Source organism: Oncorhynchus keta, chromosome 3 (assembly GCF_023373465.1).
Source record: "Oncorhynchus keta strain PuntledgeMale-10-30-2019 chromosome 3, Oket_V2, whole genome shotgun sequence".
NCBI lineage: Eukaryota > Metazoa > Chordata > Actinopteri > Salmoniformes > Salmonidae > Oncorhynchus > Oncorhynchus keta.
The window spans coordinates 20,301,179-20,323,651 of NC_068423.1; the positions used below are offsets into that span (position 1 = coordinate 20,301,179).

General features: G+C 42.0%; 2 protein-coding genes across 52 annotated transcripts; one reads left to right on the plus strand and one right to left on the minus strand.

Moving 5' to 3' along the window:
* Positions 1 to 1,327: 1,327 nt before the first annotated feature.
* Positions 1,328 to 18,437, plus strand: LOC118368614 (regulator of G-protein signaling 9-like). 2 transcript variants are annotated; one of them, XM_035752877.2, is made up of 19 exons: positions 1,328 to 1,623; positions 3,109 to 3,205; positions 4,166 to 4,216; positions 4,339 to 4,445; positions 4,532 to 4,583; positions 5,601 to 5,659; positions 5,807 to 5,883; positions 6,071 to 6,152; positions 8,181 to 8,243; positions 9,368 to 9,397; positions 9,508 to 9,569; positions 9,756 to 9,869; positions 9,994 to 10,109; positions 10,378 to 10,465; positions 10,540 to 10,678; positions 10,835 to 10,917; positions 11,049 to 11,172; positions 17,261 to 17,667; positions 17,754 to 18,437. In XM_035752877.2, exons 1-19 carry the CDS (start codon positions 1,558 to 1,560, stop codon positions 17,923 to 17,925), a joined length of 1,989 nt encoding a protein of 662 aa, XP_035608770.1. In that variant the 5' UTR covers positions 1,328 to 1,557; the 3' UTR covers positions 17,926 to 18,437. The 2 variants fall into 2 exon arrangements, with proteins under 2 accessions (XP_035608770.1, XP_035608776.1); XM_035752883.2 differs by lacking the exons at positions 17,261 to 17,667; positions 17,754 to 18,437 and having other exon boundaries at positions 1,332 to 1,623; positions 11,049 to 11,231.
* LOC127914900 (uncharacterized) lies at positions 12,136 to 15,116 on the minus strand. 50 transcript variants are annotated; one of them, XM_052492724.1, is made up of 8 exons: positions 14,507 to 15,110; positions 14,027 to 14,386; positions 13,847 to 13,966; positions 13,366 to 13,725; positions 13,125 to 13,304; positions 12,825 to 13,064; positions 12,464 to 12,643; positions 12,265 to 12,403 (listed from the first exon to the last, which is right to left on the minus strand). In XM_052492724.1, the coding sequence occupies exons 2-8, from the start codon at positions 14,311 to 14,313 to the stop codon at positions 12,265 to 12,267; spliced, it is 1,506 nt and encodes a 501-aa protein (XP_052348684.1). In that variant the 5' UTR covers positions 14,314 to 14,386; positions 14,507 to 15,110. The 50 variants fall into 50 exon arrangements, 45 of the variants coding, with proteins under 45 accessions (XP_052348707.1, XP_052348799.1, XP_052348684.1 ...); XM_052492676.1 differs by having other exon boundaries at positions 14,027 to 14,446; positions 14,627 to 15,109; XM_052492670.1 differs by having other exon boundaries at positions 14,027 to 14,446; positions 14,567 to 15,109.
* Positions 18,438 to 22,473: the final 4,036 nt, after the last annotated feature.

Below are 22,473 nucleotides of genomic sequence, written 5' to 3' on the forward strand. Positions count from 1 at the left end.
TGTAGAAATATAATTATTCCAGTTCTGTGTGTGTGCATGTGACACACCTCTTTCGCTAGGCAGCTCGTTCACACACAAACGCACATTATTTGTGTGACTATCAGTGTATGAGTGTTTTTATCTTGTCATGTTTTTTTGTGGACCCCAGGAAGAGTAGCTGCTGCTTCTGAAAAAGCTAATGGAGATACAAATAAACACACATAGAGGGCCAAGCCCATCTCTCTTCTACAACCAGGAAGTGTGCTTTGACAATATATTATAAACTGGGTGGTTCGAGCACTAAATGCTGATTGGTTGACAGGTGTGGTATATCAGACCATATACCACGGCTATGACACTTTTTACTGCTCTAATTATGTTGGTAACCAGTTTATATTCACAATAAGGCACCTCGGGGGTTTGTGGTATATGGCCAATATACCATGGCTAAGGGCTGTATCCAGGCACTCCGCGTTGTGTCTTGCATGGGGGGATACAGCCCTTAGCTGTGGTATATTAGCCATATACCACAAACCCCTGAGGTGCCTTATTGCTTAAATATACCACAGGAGGTTGGTGGCACCTTAATTGGGAGGATGGGCTCGTGGTAATGGCAGGAGCGGAAAAAGTAGAATAGTATCAAATACATCAAACACATGGTTTGATCCCATTCCATTCACTCAATTCCAGCCATTATTATGAGCCGTCCAGCCCTCAGCAGCGTCCACTGTAGTATACACTAAACAAATGTTGTATATAATGCCTTTCTTGCTATGCTAAATGAATACCTTATATCATCACTCAACCATGTGATTTTGTATTTTCAATAAAACATGCAGTTTTGCCCTGATAAAACGTTTTTAAATCCTCAATTAAACCAAATGTTTTACCAAAGTTGACCAAATGAAAGAAAATAGCTGTGCCTAAAATTATAGCATTGAAATACCTTATTATTCACATCACATTAAATGCTTAATTTAACATTTAACAGAACAATTCAACACTGCCAAATTACAATCATATTTTAATCATGAAGCATGTAGACTAAGATTTATAACTCAATGTCATCACCTGGCGGTCACTGTTGCGTAAACGCAGAGCGTGACAGGTAACTGTTATAACGCAGTATTTGGGTCATCACTAGCTTTTATAGCCACAAAGTCCTAAACCTCGCACATTTCTACAATTTATCTTCTTAAAATTGCATTTTAAACATAACCTTGACCACACTGTTAACAAATTACAACAAATTCCGCCATTGTGGCCAATTTTGACTTTGTGGCTGTGGAATCTGACTTCGTGGCTGTGGAATCTGACTTTGTAGCTATAGAAGCTAGTGGAAACCCAGGCAGTGACAGGCAGGTAAAATCACTGGCGGTAATATAGAACAGTGCCCTGATTGGCTGATACGCAATCCCTCTCCATCCCTATGGATGCTTGCTGCTGGTCATTGTATTGATAAACTGCTTGCTTATTCACTCGCATCCAGCATCTTCGCTTTGGCTGGAGAAATATTAGGCTAAATTAATTCAGTATTGGCGTTATCATAGTGAATAAGAGAGGAGGAAAGCAAACAACATGACCATCAGAAATGTACGGGATCATGGACAGAGGTTCCGACCGAGGATGGCATGTCTCAAAAAGGTAGGTTAGCTTTATCAGAAATTATGATACGGTTATGCTACACACCGCAGACATCTAGGCTATCTTGCTATATTTAGTTCTTAAAATAAAATCGTATGTTCGTACTTCATACACTGGGCAAAGACTGGTTGAATCAACGTTGTTTCCACTTAATTTCAACCCCCAACATGTCATAACGTTCATCAACGTTGAAAACTAATTGGAATCGCAAAAAAAGTCTTACACGTAGTGGAATTGCGCATTATTTTCACCCAACTTTGAACCTAAATCCAACGGCATGGGGACGTTTTTTGTTGATTTCACGTTCAATTTACGTCAGTCGACAATTTCACTAAATGTAATTTATTTTAAATAGACGTTGGTGGGCAGTTCTGTTTTTCTGGGATTATTCGATCAATGTCTGTCAACCCAATGCACCTATATGATAATAATACATCTACATGTGTTTTCCTAACATGCCATTTTCTCTTACAATGGCCAATTTGAAAACTCAGTTATCAGAAAACATAATTCACAGGAAAGTCTGGGAATTATGACAGTCATGTTTAGTTGTTTCGCAGGTGCTAAGAAGACCGCAAGATCTCGAAACCTACGCAGTCAAACGAGAGCACCTATTCTCAATGTGTTAAAACAAATTACTTTGGTGAACAGCCTTTCACTTACTGGTATCTTTATTTTGACTTTGATTGACACGCTGTTCTCTTTAGCATTGTATTGCTTGATGCGGTCAGTGAGCGTGGTCAGCATTAGTCTGATTAGTATTAACAGCACCACCATCAACCAGCTAATCCAGACAGTAGCAGTATGGAGAGGACATATCCTAGAGCTTTTCCAGCTGGGACTGTGCTTGTTGTACCTGCTTTTTTTTGTTACCAACAGGGTACTAAAACGGGGTTCTCTGTGTAACTCAAGACTATGGCTGAACCTAACTGGATGGTGTTACTGTCACATGACATCAAAGCCTCAGACAGACACTGGTCTGTCAGAAAGCCCCTTCATATCAGTCAGAGACAGGCCAGAGCAGGCTGGTTTAAAACAGACTGGGATATAGCTCTACACTGCAAGACTGACTGAGACACACTGGTAGCCGGGTTCAAAACAGGCAGGCAGACAGACAGAACCCTACTTGCTGAAACACACTGGTTTTCCAAACAGTAAGAGGAACAGAGTCCTTCCTCCACATAGCGTGTATATGCTTGTTTGTGTTCCCTGTCTCCGTCCTCACAGTCCTCCCAATAACCTGTCTCATAACTACAAAGCACAGACGTCCTATTATTTAATAGTAATAGTACTACTTAAAAGTAATAGAATTATGTAATTATATGGCTCTGACCTGTCTCGTCATAGTAACCTGTTGACTGTCTGTCTTACTGTCATGGTAACCTATTATTTTGACAACCCGTTGTCTCTGTGACCTGCCTCTGTAGTGGTGTATGCCGTTAGTGTTCTGTTGTCTTTATAACCTGTGTTCCTGTTGTCTTCCAGGTGGAGGCTGTGATGCTGGAGATGCAGGATCCAAAGACTGGAGTCAAGTCACAACCCCAGAAACTGGTTATCACTACTATACCGCACGCTATCACAGGTAAACACACACACACACACACACACACACACACACACACACACACACACACACACACACACACACACACACACACACACACACACACACACACACACACACACACACACACACACACACACACACACACACACACACACACACACAAAGAAGCACACAGAAAACACACTCAGTGGATTGATAGTGGTTGCCATAGGTTAGGTAACTCCTATTTTTTTCCATGTCTTGAGCTCAATATTCTATCTCCATGACAACCTCTTACTGAGAGGGAGAGAGAGTGGAAACAGAGGGAGGGAGAGAGTGTAGGAGGGAGAGAATGAAGGTAAAAGAGATGATGGAGGGAGAGAGAGAAGCATGGAGAGAGAGAGATGATGGAGGGAGAGACAATGAGAGAGTGAAAGAGAGCGAGATGATGAAGGAGAGAGAATAGTGTGAAGGAGGGCGAGAGAAGAAAGAAGAGAGAGAGAGAGAGATTGATGAAGAACCTATACTCTTGAGTTTTAATGACGCCACTTCAGCCTGGTCCATTTCTGGTATTCTATTATTGGTAAATAGAATAGAACACCCCAAATTCCTTAGGGAAATTTGGTTTGCAAAATAGAAGCTCCCCTCCCGTCTCATCCTCCCCTCTCAGTATATTGACTGTCTCAGCAGTAGTTTCTCTCAGAGGGAGGCCTCTGGCATTTACAGACTCCACATGTAATGTCCTGTGGGCAGAGTTTCTCTTTCTACTCTCCCCTTTTTTTTTCTCTCCCTCTCTCTCTCTATTTCTGTGTCTATCTCTCTGTCGCTCTAATATCCTCCTCTCCCTTTCTCTCTCTCTCGCTCTCGCTCTCTCTCCTCTACTTTCCACACCCTCTTTATATTACAGAGTACCATCAATGAAAGTGTCCATCTGATGTCATACATGTGATGTCATATCTCTATAGTAGTTGTGATGTTTGTTGCAACCTTTTCCAGGTGAGGATGTCGTGACATGGCTAGCCAACCGTTACACTATAGAGGCAGAAGGTAAGAGAGCTTTCTTCTCAGACATGCACGGAACGTTCTTGAATTACGGTTCTCTCTCATATTCTCCCTCTCCACCCCTCTGTCTCTCGCTCCTTCTCCCCCCCCTCTCTCTGTCTGTGTAGAAGCGTGGGCTCTGGGCACCATGTTGGTGGCGTTTGGGTACATCTATCCCCTCCAGGATCATAAACGACTAGTCATCAAACCAGACACAGCCCTCTACCGCTTTCAGGTAGCCACGACAACACCTTATAAACCTTAACCAACCCCATACGCCTAACTCTATGCCAAACCTCTGTGCTTTTTGTCTTATCTCAGACACCATACTTTTGGCCGGCCCAGCAGTGGCCTGTAGAGGACACAGACTATGGTGAGATACACACAACGAGACAAACATAGTTAAAGGTGCACTTTGCAGAAACCTCGCCGCAATTTCCTGGTTGACAAAATTCTAATACTTTGCCTAATTTCAGTTTATTTTGTACCATCTAAACCGCGGTGAAATATATTTCCCATAACAAAAAATATTGTATTTTCAGCTGTTTGAAGCTGGTGTACAAAACTCAAAATAAAATATGCAAAAAACTAAATTTGAAGCATAGAAGTAGCACACATAGAACAGATCTACCGCTTCTTATACTTTTTTTCAATGAGAATTACAGATCTATAACTAACATTTCTATGTGAATTTGGTCGGATTGCCTAAAAAGTGACATATTGCAGCTTTAAAGCTTTCTTTATTGTTAGGTCACTTACATTGTGGACATATTTGTGTGTTGCACCTCCATCACCCGGTCGCGTCATTGTTATTTTTAATACATTTCTCCAGATGGAGCAGCCATATTGATGCTCAAAAGTAGAACGGGAGCTAATGACTCTAAACCAGGGCTAATGACTGTTTAGTCCAAATTACACTATAGGGGCTTGGGAATATGATGACGTTGGTAATGTAGGCACATATTTAGTAGGAAACAATCATCATGTTGTCGAATTTACTTTAGACAGATGGCAATATTGTCATTAGCTAGCAAAGTTAATAAAAAATGGCTAGCATTGCTAACGTTAGCTAGCTAAAATCTGGAAGTCTCCCCTCAATCTTAGCTAGCTAGCTAACGTTATACTGCAACTTAAGTCAATCTGGCGACATCGAAATGATGACAAAAGGTTTTCCTACGAATTATTTGCCTTCTTTAGAAATGCCATAGTGTATTCAAGCCAAAGTACTGCACTTTGGAATAAATCTTTATCAGCGCTCAATGACCATGCATCAAGTAGAATGCTCAGTCCTAAAAGGAATGTTCAAAACAATATTGTGGCGCAACGTGCCACACATGAATAAGTTTAAGTTATAAAAAAAAAAACTAATAAAATCATGTTTATTTTTCAGCAATCTACCTGGCCAAGAGAAACATCCGCAAGAAAGGAGTTTTAGAGATGCATGAACAGGTGAGACACACACACACACACACACACACACACACACACACACACACACACACACACACACACACACACACACACACACACACACACACACACACAGGCCTACATCTGTCTAAGTGGTAACACACAACATCTGTGTTTTCTCTTCAGGAGCAGTATAACGGCCTTCACAAGTGGATGAACCATAAATGGGACTTCATTGTGATGCAGGCTAAAGAACAGTACAGGTTAGTCTGGCAGAAACAGACTACACTAACATCCATTCATCCACAGACTGTTTACATGGGAACATAGATTGTTTATCAGGCCTCTTAACTCACAGGTGTGTGTGTGTGTGTGTGTGTGTGTGTGTGTGTGTGTGTGTGTGTGTGTGTGTGTGTGTGTGTGTGTGTGTGTGTGTGTGAGTGTGTGTAGGGCGGGGAAGGAGAGGAAGAAGCCTGATCGTGCGGTATTTGACTGCCAGGAGAGAGCCTACTGGGTTGTACACAGACCTCCGGTGAGACACACACACAAACTCCAAGGCATTCCTAGTCGATCACCAAACATTTCTGTAAAAAACCCAACGATAAAGCCTTGCATTTATTTTGATTGGCAATAGGTGTGCTTGATTCAGCAGCCCACTTGATTCAGCAGCCCACTTGATTCAGCAGCGCTAGTACTGTTGGCGATAGGTGCATTTGATTCAGCAGCCCTAACGCATGTGTCTGAAGGTAGAACTCTGCCTACCTGCAGGCCCCGAGAATAAATCAAGTGCACTTATAGACCTATCGCTGACCAGTGAGATAGCTCAGATCACCGTGTCTGCACAGTTTCCTCGCCTCATAGACTGTAAAAATAAACTTTGAATGCACAGCAAAGTTGATCATGTGAGACTGAATGAATAAGAACTTAAACAGGAACTTACTCATAAAAACAGCAGCTTTTTGCCGTATTCATTCAGTCTCTTTCTAATCATGCTTTTAAAAGTTTTTAAATCTCACAATAAGTTATTATTGAGCACTGTCAACACTTTGTTAAACACTTTTAAGCCATAAAATGTGCGTTCTCCCTACTTCCACTCACGCTACAACCAGCACTGTGATGAATGAGTGTAGCAAAGTGTTCCGATAAGCTTGCATTGTCATTATTAGCGGCTTGTGTCTTTTCTTTTTATATTGAGGGAAGATTGACCTTTCTCTGGTCATAGGAGTAACAACACGAATTGGTGCAGAAATAATGCAGTGCAACTTAAGTTTCACTATCAGCTGGAAGACTGTGTCCCCCCCCCGTTCTCAGCGGAGGGAGGGAGAGAGGTGGGACGGGGAGTCGGGTGAGAGGCAGCCTCACCACTGCTCCCTCCCCTCAGACAGACCATCAGATGCAGCTAATTATTATGCTCAGTCAGCTTTGCCTCACAAGTAATGCAACAAATTATCTATTGGTTGAATGCATTCAGTTGTGCAAATTACTAGGTATCCACTTTCTCCTTTCATATACCTAAAAGTTTGAAATATAATTTCAAAATGGTCTGAGTAGAACAATGGAAGGGCAATTCAAGTGTAGCCAATATGCAGTATTAATGTATTGGGCCTATAGCTTCCTGCTCAAACCTCATCGCTACAGAACTGTTTTTAATTGGTTAATTATGCATAGGCTTACGTTTTTTAAGTCATGTTAAAAAAAATTGTGTCACTGTACCTATATCATACTCTGATGCCAATGAGAGACCCAGTAAACTGTTGTATGGGAGCTTTTTCCTGCAGTCAAATGACCTAGTGTCTTCATGGGTGGGATGTTAATAGTTTTCATAATTTCATAATTAATTAACATTATTTAAAAAGAGAAAATCCTGTGTTTCTATGTTTCTAACGGTTTTGTTATGTTTCAGTCTTCTGTTATGTCTATATATAGTGTAGTATTGGGATGCAAACTCAAAATGTAATACATTCCAACTCTATCTGACATGGCACAGGTGTCTTCTTTCTTTAAACCCATAACTATGTGTGTGAGGTGTATACTTTTGTCTCAAAGTAGATTTGTTTAAGACTACCAAGAAACACTCTGTGTGGCCCTGATTTAGCCCACGGCAGTAAATGGTTAATCCTGTCTTCAAACTGAATTTATCAGACAGTAAATATGATCAGACACTATTCTGCTGACAGGTGAATATATCTTTGGGTGAGATGATGTGTGTCTCTGCAGGTAGGAGTTTTGGCCTTTACCTCTGTCTAGACAGACAGGCTGCTAATGAGGAATCATGGGTAGAGAATGATGCATGCTGGATATTCTCATTATGGGCAGAGGGGTAGGGGGCCTAGCTAATTTCTCAGTCTTATACCAATCATCAGAACAACACACTATGCTCTCAAATCATATTATCATACCGTGTACATGACACTTTCTCTGTCTGTCTGTCTGTCTGTCTGTCTGTCTGTCTGTCTGTCTGTCTGTCTGTCTGTCTGTCTGTCTGTCTGTCTGTCTGTCTGTCTGTCTGTCTGTCTGTCTGTCTGTCTGTCTGTCTGTCTGTCTGTCTGTCTGTCTGTAGCCAGGGACCGTCAGTGCAATGGACTACGGACTAGAACGCATGGTAGACCCCAACGCAGAGGAGGTAACAGGTCAGTCGTGTGTGTGTGTGTAGATTAGCCTGCTTATGCTGAGGGTGTATTGTAACTACAGGTTTGTCATTGTGACCTAGCACGGCTCTATTCAAGCTGCTTATATTTGATAAGAGGATTTCAACTGTGGTAATCTGACATTAGATACAGGTACACACCCTTCTACTTGCGCCCCACATTACATCTGGACTCTCTGTCAAGCAATCACACCACACCTGTAGACTCTGTTAGCCAAATCCAATCTCATACTTCAACTGAAGATATTGCATATTGCACCCTTCATTTGATTTCTATTTGATTGAATTGACAGGATATCCCCCTTCTCTTTTCTCTCTGCAGGTTCTCTTCTCTTTTACGGTTTCAACTTTGAAGAGTACTTCCGTCTGCACACACATACTCACACACACACACACACAAACCATTAAGTGTAGTGATAAATACCACATTATTACTTTATGTCTAACGGAACAAAGTTGACCGTAGCTGGCCATTCTGCTACAGTAAAGGTGCATCAAAGCTGGGACCGAAAAACAGCTTCTATCTCAAGGCCATCAGACTGTTAAACAGCCACCACTAACATTGAGTGGCTGCTGCCAACACACTGACTCAACTCCAGCCACTTTAATAATGGCAATTGATGTAAAATATATCACTAGCCACTTTAAACAATGCTACTTAATATAATGTTTACATAACCTACATTATTCATCTCATATGTATACGTATATACTGTACTCTATATCATCTACTGCATCTTTATGTAATACATGTATCACTAGCCACTTTAAACTATGCCACTTTGTTTACATACTCATCTCATATGTATATACTGTATTCGATACCATCTACTGTATCTTGCCTATGCCGCTCTGTACCATCACTCTTTATGTACATATTCTTTATCCCTTTACACTTGTGTGTATAAGGTAGTAGATTTGGAATTGTTAGTTAGATTACTCGTTGGTTATTACTGCATTGTCGGAACTAGAAGCACAAGCATTTCGCTACACTCGCATTAACATCTGCTAACCATGTGTATGTGACAAATTGATTTGATTTGATTTTGATTTGATTTTGATTTGCTTTGATATAACCAAATCATTGTTTTATTTTCCAGAAAGAAACTTCAGACTTCTTCAGAAGAATTGTTAGTAACCACATTTTATATCCTAACATAATTAGCCCATTTACATATGACCAGTTCCTCCTTCCTTTTGTCTGTGTTGACGACCACTTCCTTTTTCCTGTTTCCTGTAGATGATTTTTACCCAGCAGTCCATCATGAGGCCGAGGGTCAAGTCGTCTGTCTCTATCGGAGCGTACGTCTAGTTTACATTTCATCACGTTTGACACACCCACGGTTAAAAGCTGAACTCACATACCAGGCACTGTGTCGTAACAAATGGTGAAAACATTTGTATGACAAGGTGCTAAAAAGCATCATTCTCCATTCTCTCCAACATGGTTGTAGTTGTTTGTGTGTGTGTGTTCTCTCTCTTCTCCAGTCTGGTGAAATACTCTGTCACCTGTAATAAGCACGACCCTTTCCTAGCCCCCTGTCTCCCTAGCAACCCCTGGGTCACCGATGATGTCACCTACTGGTTGCTCAACATGGCCAAGTGAGTCTGATCCCTGTTCAACTTACTATTTCTGTCCTACCTGTTGTTATAGAATGTATCAGTTTAACTTATACAGTATCAATACGTGGACATTCATGTGTATGTGTGTATGTATGTCTGTCAGTGTGGATGTTCCTACTAAGATGCGTGTGGAGAGGTGGACGTTCAGTTTCGGGGAGCTGCTCTCTGACCCTCGAGGCAGAGATGACTTCAGACTCTTCCTCAAGAAGGAGTTCAGCGGTATGTCGATACAACGTTATGACCACATTGGGAAAACATTACAACAATGGTATTATATGTTAGTCCAGGTCTCTCTTTTAAAAAATAGATTTTCATCTCAACGAGACTAACCCGATTAAATAAATATTATATAAACACCTAATAGTGAATTCTAGGCAGTCACGTACCAGTCCCTTTGACACCCAGCCATCTGGCTCTTCTGAAGGTGCATCTACTTGTTCTATTAGGGGTTCTATCAAGTTTGATTGGTTGACTGATTGATTGACAGGTGAGAACCTGGCATTCTGGGAGGCATGTGAGGATCTGAAGTGGGGAACGGCTGCTACCATGAACGAGAAGGCCCAGCAGGTCTACAAGTAAGTCATACATACACAGTCTCACTCACTCACACACTCACTCACACACTCTCACTCACCATGTCTCTGGCCAGGACTTTCTTGGCGCGTGGCGCCCCCCGGTGGATCAACATTGACGGGAAGACCATGGAGGTGACAGTTAAAGGGTTGAAACACCCTCACAGATACGTATTGGATGCAGCTCAGACACACATCTTCATGCTGATGAAGAAGGTCAGTTTCACCGCATTAATACTACTGGCCCTCTGCCTGCTGTAACTGGAGAAATCAAACACAAAATGGCCGCCATGATGTAACATTCCTGACTAACTTATTTTGGAGTAAAACTGTCAATACACATACAGGAGGTATCTAAGTGTGTCTTTGTAGGACTCTTATGGGCGGTACCTGAAGTCTCCAGTGTTTAAGGACACTCAGAAGAGGGCCATCGGTCCTGATCAACACAGGTTCAGGTCAGTGCCGTGTGTCAGTACAGTTGACATATTGTCTGGACTGTCGTGCCCATCTCCCTCAATGCAGAGATAGAAAGACTTTGAATTGTAAGGACAGTAATAACTCTTTCGCCGCCACCTCCCTTTTCCAGTGTGTCCCAGTTGGAGGCCAATGCGAGGAAGCGTCGTCCCAGCATCAGTCCCATCATCGTCCGCCAGCAGGAGAAGGAGGAGAGAGCCAGGATGGCCACCAGTGGCCCTGTGGACATCACACAGGTCATGAGTAAACTCAGCAACAAGGGCAAGGAGGTGCCCCCACCCAAAAAATAGACCACAGACATACTCACATGCATTGACATAAATACACACACTTCTAGAAGCACAACTACACACACATAGGCTACACACCCAATGAAAATGAATCAATGTTGTTGCTATCTTTAAAAAATAGTTTGGAGGACAGCAGCGCTGACGATTTGTGAAGATTTAAAATTAAAATGTGCAATTTTGCATTTCTATGAACTGTATACTAGAAGAACAGTAGTCTGACTGTCCACAGACCATTACATGTAAAGTTAGTAAGTGTTTTTTGTTCACATTATTGTAGAAAATCATAGGAAATGTCACAGGTGATAGTGTTTTAGTCTTGATGGTATGTTCACCTGCGTCTCACCGGTACCTGCGTCTCTCATCTCTCTTTCAATGTCATTCAGCTTCATGTTCCACCTATAGGGACATATCTGCGTTTTGTTCCACCAATAGAGTGCCTCTTATGTCCCTCAGACATTGTGTGTACATAAACCCCGGTAAACAATGCCAATAGCAGTGCTTTCTCATTCAAATAAATGGTGTTTTAACTGAAAATTCCCATTTTGGCATGTCGCAAGTCATGTTTGTCCAACTTCTAGGAAGATTTTAACCCCAAGATCTTCCCAAAGTTTTCACCATCAGTCCTAGTTCTTTTGTTGCTTAGGGAAAGATCTTATTTCATGTGATTCATTTCATTACATTTAAAGGGCTTATTTCCAAAATGCTATACCCACCAATTTTTCACAATTTGCGTTTTTGTTTAATCAGAAATGGTTGCTTATGGAAGCCCTCCTGTGTGTACAATATTACTGTTCTAAGTTGTTTAATTAATAGATTTTTTTTTTTAAAGAAGTTTTGCCATACGGTATATATCCATTATTTAGCTGGAATGAAATGTTCGTATTCTGTATTTGACTGTGATAGGTGGTTGTCTCACCTAGATATCTTAAGATAAATTGAGTAACTGTCAATTGCTCTAAATAAGAGCATCTGCTAAATAACTAAAATGTAAAATGTTTTACATACAGATCTCATATTACTACATTGAAGTATTTTTTTTCATTTGACTGCGTAAAACCTAGCAGTACTACTGATTTCTCTGAGAGTGAGGCGGATATATATTATTACTGTGTAAAACCTAGCAGTACTACTGATTTCTCTGAGAGTGAGGCGGATATATATTATTACTGTGTAAAACCTAGCAGTACTACTGATTTCTCTGAGAGGGAGGCGGATATATATTATTACTGTGTAAAACCTAGCAGTACTACTGATTTCTCTGAGAGTGAGGCGGATATATATTATTACTGTGTAAAACCTAGCAGTACTACTGATTTCTCTGAGAGTGAGGCGGATATATATTATTACTGTGTAAAACCTAGCAGTACTACTGATTTCTCTGAGAGTGAGGCGGATATATATTATTACTGTGTAAAACCTAGCAGTACTACTGATTTCTCTGAGAGTGAGGCGGATGTATATTATTATTGTGTAAAACCTAGCAGTACTACTGATTTCTCTGAGAGGGAGGCGGATATATATTATTACTGTGTAAAACCTAGCAGTACGACTGATTTCTCTGAGAGTTGAGGTGGATATATATTATTACTGTGTAAAACCTAGCAGTACTACTGATTTCTCTGAGAGTGAGGCGGATATATATTATTACTGTGTAAAACCTAGCAGTACTACTGATTTCTCTGAGCGTGAGGCGGATATATATTATTACTGTGTAAAACCTAGCAGTACTACTGATTTCTCTGAGAGTGAGGCGGATATATATTATTACTGTGTAAAACCTAGCAGTACTACTGATTTCTCTGAGAGTGAGGCGGATATATATTATTACTGTGTAAAACCTAGCAGTACTACTGATTTCTCTGAGAGTGAGGCGGATATATATCATTACTGTGTAAAACCTAGCAGTACTACTGATTTCTCTGAGAGTGAGGCGGATATATATTATTACTGTGTAAAACCTAGCAGTACTACTGATTTCTCTGAGCGTGAGGCGGATATATATTATTACTGTGTAAAACCTAGCAGTACTACTGATTTCTCTGAGAGTGAGGCGGATATATATTATTACTGTGTAAAACCTAGCAGTACGACTGATTTCTCTGAGAGTTGAGGCGGATATATATTATTACTGTGTAAAACCTAGCAGTACTACTGATTTCTCTGAGAGTGAGGCGGATATATATTATTACTGTGTAAAACCTAGCAGTACTACTGATTTCTCTGAGAGTGAGGCGGATATATATTATTACTGTGTAAAACCTAGCAGTACTACTGATTTCTCTGAGAGTGAGGCGGATATATATTATTACTGTGTAAAACCTAGCAGTACTACTGATTTCTCTGAGAGTGAGGCGGATATATATTATTACTGTGTAAAACCTAGCAGTACTACTGATTTCTCTGAGAGTGAGGCGGATATATATTATTACTGTGTAAAACCTAGCAGTACTACTGATTTCTCTGAGAGTGAGGCGGATATATATTATTACTGTGTAAAACCTATCAGTACTACTGATTTCTCTGAGAGTGAGGCGGATATATATTATTACTGTGTAAAACCTAGCAGTACGACTGATTTCTCTGAGAGTTGAGGCGGATATATATTATTACTGTGTAAAACCTAGCAGTACTACTGATTTCTCTGAGAGTGAGGCGGATATATATTATTACTGTGTAAATCCTAGCAGTACTACTGATTTCTCTGAGAGTGAGGCGGATATATATTATTACTGTGTAAAACCTAGCAGTACTACTGATTTCTCTGAGAGTGAGGCGGATGTATATTATTACTGTGTAAAACCTAGCAGTACTACTGATTTCTCTGAGAGTGAGGCGGATATATATTATTACTGTGTAAAACCTAGCAGTACTACTGATTTCTCTGAGAGTGAGGCGGATATATATTATTACTGTGTAAAACCTAGCAGTACTACTGATTTCTCTGAGAGTGAGGCGGATATATATTATTACTGTGTAAAACCTAGCAGTACTACTGATTTCTCTGAGAGTGAGGCGGATATATATTATTACTGTGTAAAACCTAGCAGTACTACTGATTTCTCTGACCGTGAGGCGGATATATATCATTACTGTGTAAAACCTATCAGTACTACTGATTTCTCTGAGCGTGAGGCGGATATATATTATTACTGTGTAAAACCTATCAGTACTACTGATTTCTCTGAGCGTGAGGCGGATATATATCATTACTGTGTAAAACCTAGCAGTACTACTGATTTCTCTGAGCGTGAGGCGGATATATATCATTACTGTGTAAAACCTAGCAGTACTACTGATTTCTCTGAGAGTGAGGCGGATATATATTATTACTGTGTAAAACCTAGCAGTACTACTGATTTCTCTGAGAGTGAGGCGGATATATATTATTACTGTGTAAAACCTAGCAGTACTACTGATTTCTCTGAGAGTGAGGCGGATATATATTATTACTGTGTAAAACCTAGCAGTACTACTGATTTCTCTGAGAGTGAGGCGGATATATATTATTACTGTGTAAAACCTAGCAGTACTACTGATTTCTCTGAGCGTGAGGCGGATATATAGCGTTTAGCAAAAAACATGATTATTTGTCTCTGTAATGAAACCATCAAGTGACAGATGATTTTTTTTTTAAAAAGACATGTCTGTCATTGAACAACCCCATGCCATGATTAGATGGTGTGTTTTTCCACTAATCTCATTCATAAGTTCTTCAAACAATAAAAGCTAATTAACCAACATTGCTGTTATATATAGCATTTTGGAAATAAACTCTTGATTTGTCCCTCAGGGTTAACCCTGTAACGTGAACTCAACTCTTGTGTTAATATGTTAACACTATTCCCTTTTTGAAGAAACATTGAACATTTAATAGCAGTTGAGATGGCTCTACTTTTTCTGGCCATTTTCTGGTGTTTTGTGGTGGAAAACTGAACATCAACCCTGTTACCCATAGATACACTACATGACCAAAAGTATGTGGACACCAAAAGTCGTTGAACATCTCATTCCAAAGTCATGGCCATTAATATGGAGTTGGTTCCCCCGTTGCTGCTATAAGAGCCTCTACTCTTCTGGGAAGGCTTTCCACTAGATGTTGGAACATTGCTGTGGGTTGAAGTCAGGGCTCGATGCAGGCCAGTCAAGTTCTTCCACACCGATCTCGACAAACCATTTCTGTATGGACCTCGGCTCTGTGCACGGGGGCATTGTCATGCTGAAACAGGAAAGGGCCCCAAACTGTTGCCACAAAGTTGGAACCACAGAATTCTCTAGAATGTCATTGTATGCTGTGGTGTTATGATGACAGGGGACGCAGCTCTGTTGCATCCTGCAGTGTGTGTGACGTTTGGTGTGGTTTGCGTTTGGGTGGTGTTCTTTGATGTTTTTAATTAGACCCAAGCCACCCCCTGTACCTGGACTTTGAACTACTCCCCTCTGGGCGCAGGTATAGGGCACCCATCAGAAGGAAAAACAGAACTAGACAATCATTTGTGCCAGGTGTGATTTCCCTCCTAAATAGCTTGGGCTAATGTTCCTATCAACTCAGTAAGGCCAGCAGACTAGTCTTTATATATATAGTCTTAAATATGTTTTATTGGTATGTAACTGTTATGAAAGTTGTATTGTCAATTTTGTTTTGTATTTAAACGCCACTTTAAACGTGTACATGACACTGCGACAAAATGTCTCCATGGAGACAATGAAGTCAGTAAGTGTTAAGATTTCCCTTCACTGGAACTAATGGGCCTTAACCATTATTCCTCATCCACCAAACTTTACATTTGGCCCTATGCATTCGGGCAGGAAGCGTTCTTCTGGCATCTGCCAAACCCAGATTAGTCCGTCGGACTGCCAGATGGTGAAGCGTGATTCATCACTCCAGAGAGCGTGTTTTCACTGCTCCAGAGTCCAATTGCGGCAACCTTTACACCACTGCAGCTGGCGTTTGGCATTGTGAATGGTGATCTTAGGCTTGTGTGCGGCTGTTTGACCATGGAAACCCATTTCATGAAGCTCCTGAAGAACAGTTCTTGTGCTGACGTTGCTTCCAGAGGTAGTTTAGAACTCAGTAGTGAGTGTTACAACCGAGGACAGACGATTTTTACGCGCTTCAATACTCGGCGGTCCCATTCTGTGAGCTTGTGTGGCCTACCACTTCGCGGCTGAGCCGTTGTTGCTCCTAGACATTTCCCAGTTCACAATAACAGCACTTACAGTTGACCAGGGCAGCTCTAGCTGGGCTGAAATTTGATGAACTGACTTCATGGCATGCTCGATTTTATACATCTCTCGACAACAGGTGTGGATGAATTAGCCAAATCCACTAATTTGAAGGGTGTCCACATACTTTTGTATATATATATTGTAGATAGGCTATATATATTTTTTAAATATTCTATTTTTTTGTGATTGTTCCTCCCGGTTGCACACAGCAAGCGTCCATTCCCCCTGTAACAACGGGAGTTGTGGCTGATTTAAGATGAAATCGTCAACCCTGTTACAGTCAACCCTGTTACAGTCAATCCTGTCAATAGTCACTTTTATACCCATGCTTTCTTAATTTGACCTCTTGAGATGTAACACGTTTATTGAGAAGTTGGAACGTGTGCTATTAATGATAGAATGTTCAAATTTGGTGGAATAAAATGAAGAAGAAAAGCTAGTCCCCTAAAGGCAGTCTATTTGTGGAATGGCACATATGTTGTATGTCATTAGTATAACCTACATGTCTGCACCATCTATACAATAAAGCATCAATTACCAGCCATATCTGTCTGTCATGTTATCTTCACTGTGTCATCCAGTCACTGTGCCCATCACTGTCCATAATGCCATAACAGAACTCACGGATAACATTCCTGTCACAGGGCCAGACCAATCCATGCTACCCTTCATCTACAGTTTACCAGTGTTCAGCGTTTACTCATCATTTTTACCACTCCATCCCTGTGTGTGATGTATTAGTATGACCTCTCAGTGATCTTTCCCACCCCTGACCCTATATCTGACCTCTGACCTTCAACCCCTACAGCTGTGTCGCTTTACAGCACCCGTCCCCCACCTCGCGGTCTACTCCGGCCCCCCCTCCTCCTCCCCGGCCTCACCCCCTTTCCCCTTCCGTCTCCCCCACACCCCCACCTGCCCTTCACCCATCAGTGTAACCATAGACAGCACCCCCGCCTCAGAACGCAGGTGGGAGGAAGGAAGAGGAGGTGGGCTGGAGGGGGGAGAGGCGGGCCCTGAGTGCTGGGGGACAGCTGTCTCTTCTCGTTCCCGTATGGCTCTCTCATTGGGCCGTCTGTTGAGGCGGGGCTGTACTTCCTCCACGGTATTCGCCAGCCTGTCACCCAAATGTCCTGCCCCCGCCGGGACCAGCAGCCGCGTTCAGCCTATCAGCACGGAGCAGCCCAGCCAAGCCCCGCCCAGACGCATTGCCAAGTGAGTCACAGAGAGTAAGCTCACACACCTTTTATGCATCCTCATCCCTTCATTCCCTCCTCATTCCTCTTTCCTCGTTCCTTCAGTTTTTTCCAGATCAAGGTGGACATCCCTCCAGAGTGTCGCATCTACCCCATCGACTCCGAGGATGAGGAGGAGAGTGGGGGGGCGTCGAGAAGGGGAGGAGGAGGAGGAGGGCAGGTGAAGGAGATCATCTGTCCCTGGGAGAGTGTGACACCTCATGAGGGGGCTGGGTAACAAACACACACACATTCACAACACACACAATGCACAACACACACAGAGATGGACACACACGGACACAGCTGAATCCTTACCGTAATCCTTAATTTAACCAAACTGATCGCTCTCTCGCACCTACCAGGTGACAGTCATTCAATTCATACATCAATGCTCTGGACATTCAGAAGTAGCAGAAGCTAGTCAAAGCTAGCTGAACGTTGCCCACTGACATCAACCCAGCTCTTGATTATATGAGTCTACTGGGAGTTTGCACAACACCTCTCAGCAATGTACGTATTTATATATACATTCTAGTGAGTTAAACTCTGTTTAGTTTTCTGACGTTAGGTCTACAGTGTGTCTCCACCATGCTGCTGCTCTGTAGAGTTTTGCGTGAGGCTTCTCTGCTGTTTTATGTAGCTTTGTAGTACTCTAGTCCAGAACTCAGACTTGACTCGACCAGTGGTGACTTGGGACTTGGACTCGGACTTGACTCGGACTCGACCATTGGTGACTCGGACTTGACTCGGACACAGGTCACGATTTTCATGGCTCGTGACTCGACTTGGACTTGACCAGTGGTGACTGAGGCTTGGACTCGACCAGTGGTGACTCAGACTTGGACTCGACCAGTGGTGACTCAGACTCGGACTCGACCAGTGGTGACTCAGACTCGGACTCGACCAGTGTTGACTCAGACTTGGACTCGACCAGTGTTGACTCAGACTTGGACTCGACCAGTGGTGACTCAGACTTGGACTCGACCAGTGTTGACTCAGACTTGGACTCGACCAGTGTTGACTCAGACTTGGACTTGACCAGCGTTGACTCAGACTTGAACTTGACCAGTTGTAACTTTGTTGTCAGACAATCTCTCTCTTTTGCATAATTCAACATAGATTAGATTTAGATAACTGTATTGTCTATTTAATAGCCTTACAAATGTGCCACACTGTAATGAAATTAAACTTTAAAATGTTTGAACAGCAACGTTTAACACTATCAAGTGACTTGGACACAAGGTTTACTGACTTGCCTAAATCACTGTTTCATACAGACCCCTGTTGGGTAGCCTTTGTCTTTATCTTTAGGGGTTAAGTGATGTTTTTCCATAGTGTCTTTCCTAATGGACAGTGCAGTGAGTTAACTAACAGAATGTATTTGACCCTCTACCTTTAATGTGTTTACAGAGACCAGAATGTGACACGTGAACAGTATTGTATGATTTCTTGTGTAAGTGCCTCAATAAATGACTAAACATGACTGTAACAGGGTGAGGAGTAAATTCATCTATGTGTTTAACCAGGGTTGCAACTTTCACTGGGGACGGGAGAGGGAACATGTCCCCCTCCCCACATTCTGAAATAGCATTTTTGCCCCCCTAGTTTTATCATTGGAATGTGATACAAAACAAGGCAACGGTGTGCTTTAGGACCTTGCGGACCCCTCCGAGCGGTCGGGTTGTCTATTTGGAGTGTTCATCTGCCTGTATACATTTAAAAAAAATAATAATAATTATGTCCCCCACACTTCTAAAACTAAAGTTGCGCCCCTGTGTGCAACTAGACTGACTGACAATGTATGGCATTATATACTGTATCTGTCTCCTGGGCAGTGGTGAGGATGCACGACCTCCACTAGGTGGAGTTCTCTGCATGTTTCATGGTTGAAGACAAGCTAACATACTACAGCTATAAAGGCTATGGTTTTCCGTATATATATTTTCACTAATAACACTGAACAAAAATATAAAAGTAACATGTAAAGTGTTGGTCCCATGTTTCATGAGCTGAAATAAAAGATCCCTGAAATGTTCCATACACACAAAAAGCTAATTTCTCTCATTATCCTTCGCCAAGATAATCCATCCACCTGACAGGTGTGGCATATCAAGAATCTGATTAAACAGCATGATCATTACAATGAAAGACCACTCTAAAAATGTGCAGTTTTGTCACACAACACAATGCCACAGATGCCTCAAGTTCTGAGAGAGTGTGCAACTGGCATGCTGACTGGAGGATTGTCCACCAGAGCTGTTGCCAGAGAATTGAATGTTCATTTCTCTTCCATAAGCTGCCTCAAATGTCATTTTAGAGAATTTAGCAGTGCGTCCAACTGGCCTGACAACCGCAGACCACGTGTATGACGTAGTGTGGGCGAGCGATTTGCTGATGTCAACGTTGTGTACAGAGCTCCCCATGGTGGCGGTGGGGTTATGGTATGGGAAGGCATAAGCGACAGACAACGAACACAATTGCATTTTATCGATGGCAATTTGAATACACAGAGATACCGTGACGAGATCCTGAGGCCCATTGTCGTACCATTCATCCGCCTCCATCACCTCATGTTTCAGCATGATAATGCACAGCCCCATGTCGCAAGGATCTGTACACAATTCCTGGAAGCAGATAATGTCCCAGTTCTTCCATGGCCTCTATACTCACCAGGCATGTCACCCATTGAGCATGTTTGGGATGCTCTGAATTGACGTGTACGACAGAGTGTTCCAGTTCCCGGCAGTATCCAGCAACATCGCACAGCCATTGAAGAGGAGTGAGACAACAGTCCACAGGCCACAATCAACAGCCTGATGAACTCTATGTGAAGGAGATGTGTCGTGCTGCATGAGACAAATAGTGGTCACACCAGATACTGACTGGCTTTCTGATTCTTAACTGAACTGTAACTCAATAAAATCTTTGAATTTCTTGCATGTTGTGCTTACATTTGTGTGCCTTATATTTGACACAAGTGGCAGCCCATGTGGTGACTATTATGTGAAGAATGGTAAAGATGAACAACCAACCAAATAGCACTAGTGACACATAATCAGCACCATGGATGGCGTTGATCAGAATCACCAGAAGCCAGGATCAGAAGAAGAAGCAACATGTAAAACTCAACAGGGAGAAAGATTCCTTGAGAGGATCCAGTCTCACACCTTCCTCTGCAACAAACCTTACTCCACAAAGAGAGTTACAGCCACCAATCATACAGTCATTCATTCAGCCAAGAGGATTTGTTCAGGCTAGATGAGATGTTTGTATCTTGTCAGAAGATGCATATATTTTTTTTACTAGGCAAGTAAGTTAAGAACAAATTCTTATTTTCAATGACGGCCTAGGAACAGTGGGTTAACTGCCTGTTCAGGGGCAGAACGACAGATTTGTACCTTGTCAGCTCGGGGATTTGAACTTGCAACCTTTTGGTTACTAGTCCAACGCTCTAACCACTAGGTTACTGAGCGTACAGAACATTGCATGACATAGACCCCTCTTTCCATGACATTAACTGACCAGGTGAAAGCTATCGTCCCTTATTGATGTCACCAGTTAAATCAACTTCAATCAGTGTAGATCAAGGGGAGGGGACAGGTTAAAGAAGGATTTTTAAGCCTTGAGACAATTGAGACATGGACTGTGTGTGTGTGCCATTCAGAGGGTGAAAAGGCAAGACAAAATAGTTAAGTGCCTTTGAAAAGGTATAGTAGTTTGTGCCAGGCACAACAGTTTGAGTCTGTCAGGAACTGCAACGCTGCTGGGATTTTCACGCTCAACCGTTTCCTGTGTGTAACAAGAATGGTCCACCACCCAAGGACACCCAGCCAACTTGACACAACTGTGGGAAGCATTGGAGTCAACATGGACCAGTATCCCTGTGGAATGCTTTCGACACCTCGTAGATTCCATGCCCTGACAAATTTACACCCACTAAGTTTTACATGATGACAGCAGGATTTGCTGGTTTGATCAGGAGTCCCTAAAACATTAAACATCACAAATTACAAATCATAATGGGGTCAGGCAGCCATATAGCAAGATAAATAGCTGGCTAATGTTAGCTAGTCAGCTAGCCTGTTAAAAAGCCATTTTCATATGACCCAAAAATATGTATAATCGTATCTCTACATTAACTAACATATTCCTCTTAACTGTCGTTTATTTTGCATGATTTGTTAGGAAGTTGTAATTACTTACATTTGCTTCCATCCTTGCCTGGAAACCTGACTTGAATTGCATTGAATTCTACGTTGGGAAGAAATTAGTGTTTAAATCAGTTTCCTCTCATGACCACTACAAGCCAGAATATTGAATAAAATTATATTTGAACCTACTTTACTGGTTGTCCGTGTGGTTGGTCCTTTTGGAGGTAGGAATGTGAGACAATATATCCACAGGAAAGTATAATAACATAAACTTTTCAAGGCGCTGGCTTCACCTGAAGCAGAGATAAAAATAGATGCAGGAGACACAGGCAAACTGAGATGCAGGCATACTGAGACACAGGCAAACTGAGACACATGCAAACTGAGACACAGGCAAACTGAGATGCAGGCATACTGAGACACAGGCAAACTGAGATGCAGGCATACTGAGACACAGGCAAACTGAGATGCAGGCATACTGAGACACAGGCATACTGAGACACAGGCAAACTGAGATGCAGGCATACTGAGACACAGGCAAACTGAGATGCAGGCATACTGAGACACAGGCAAACTGAGATGCAGGCATACTGAGACACAGGCGTACTGAGACACAGGCATACTGAGACACA

Coding starts and splice junctions, on each gene's coding strand:
- LOC118368614 (XM_035752877.2), top strand. CDS start 1,558: ATGACCATCAGAAATGTACGGGATCATGGACAGAGGTTCCGACCGAGG. Junction 4,584..5,600: donor TGTAGAGGACACAGACTATG/GTGAGATACACA, acceptor TTTATTTTTCAG/CAATCTACCTGGCCAAGAGA. Junction 10,466..10,539: donor AAGGCCCAGCAGGTCTACAA/GTAAGTCATACA, acceptor GTCTCTGGCCAG/GACTTTCTTGGCGCGTGGCG.
- LOC127914900 (XM_052492662.1), bottom strand. CDS start 14,493: ATGATATATATCCGCCTCACGCTCAGAGAAATCAGTAGTACTGCTAGG. Junction 13,726..13,846: donor GAAATCAGTAGTACTGCTAG/GTTTTACACAGT, acceptor TAGTACTGATAG/GTTTTACACAGTAATAATAT. Junction 13,305..13,365: donor GAAATCAGTAGTACTGCTAG/GTTTTACACAGT, acceptor TCGTACTGCTAG/GTTTTACACAGTAATAATAT.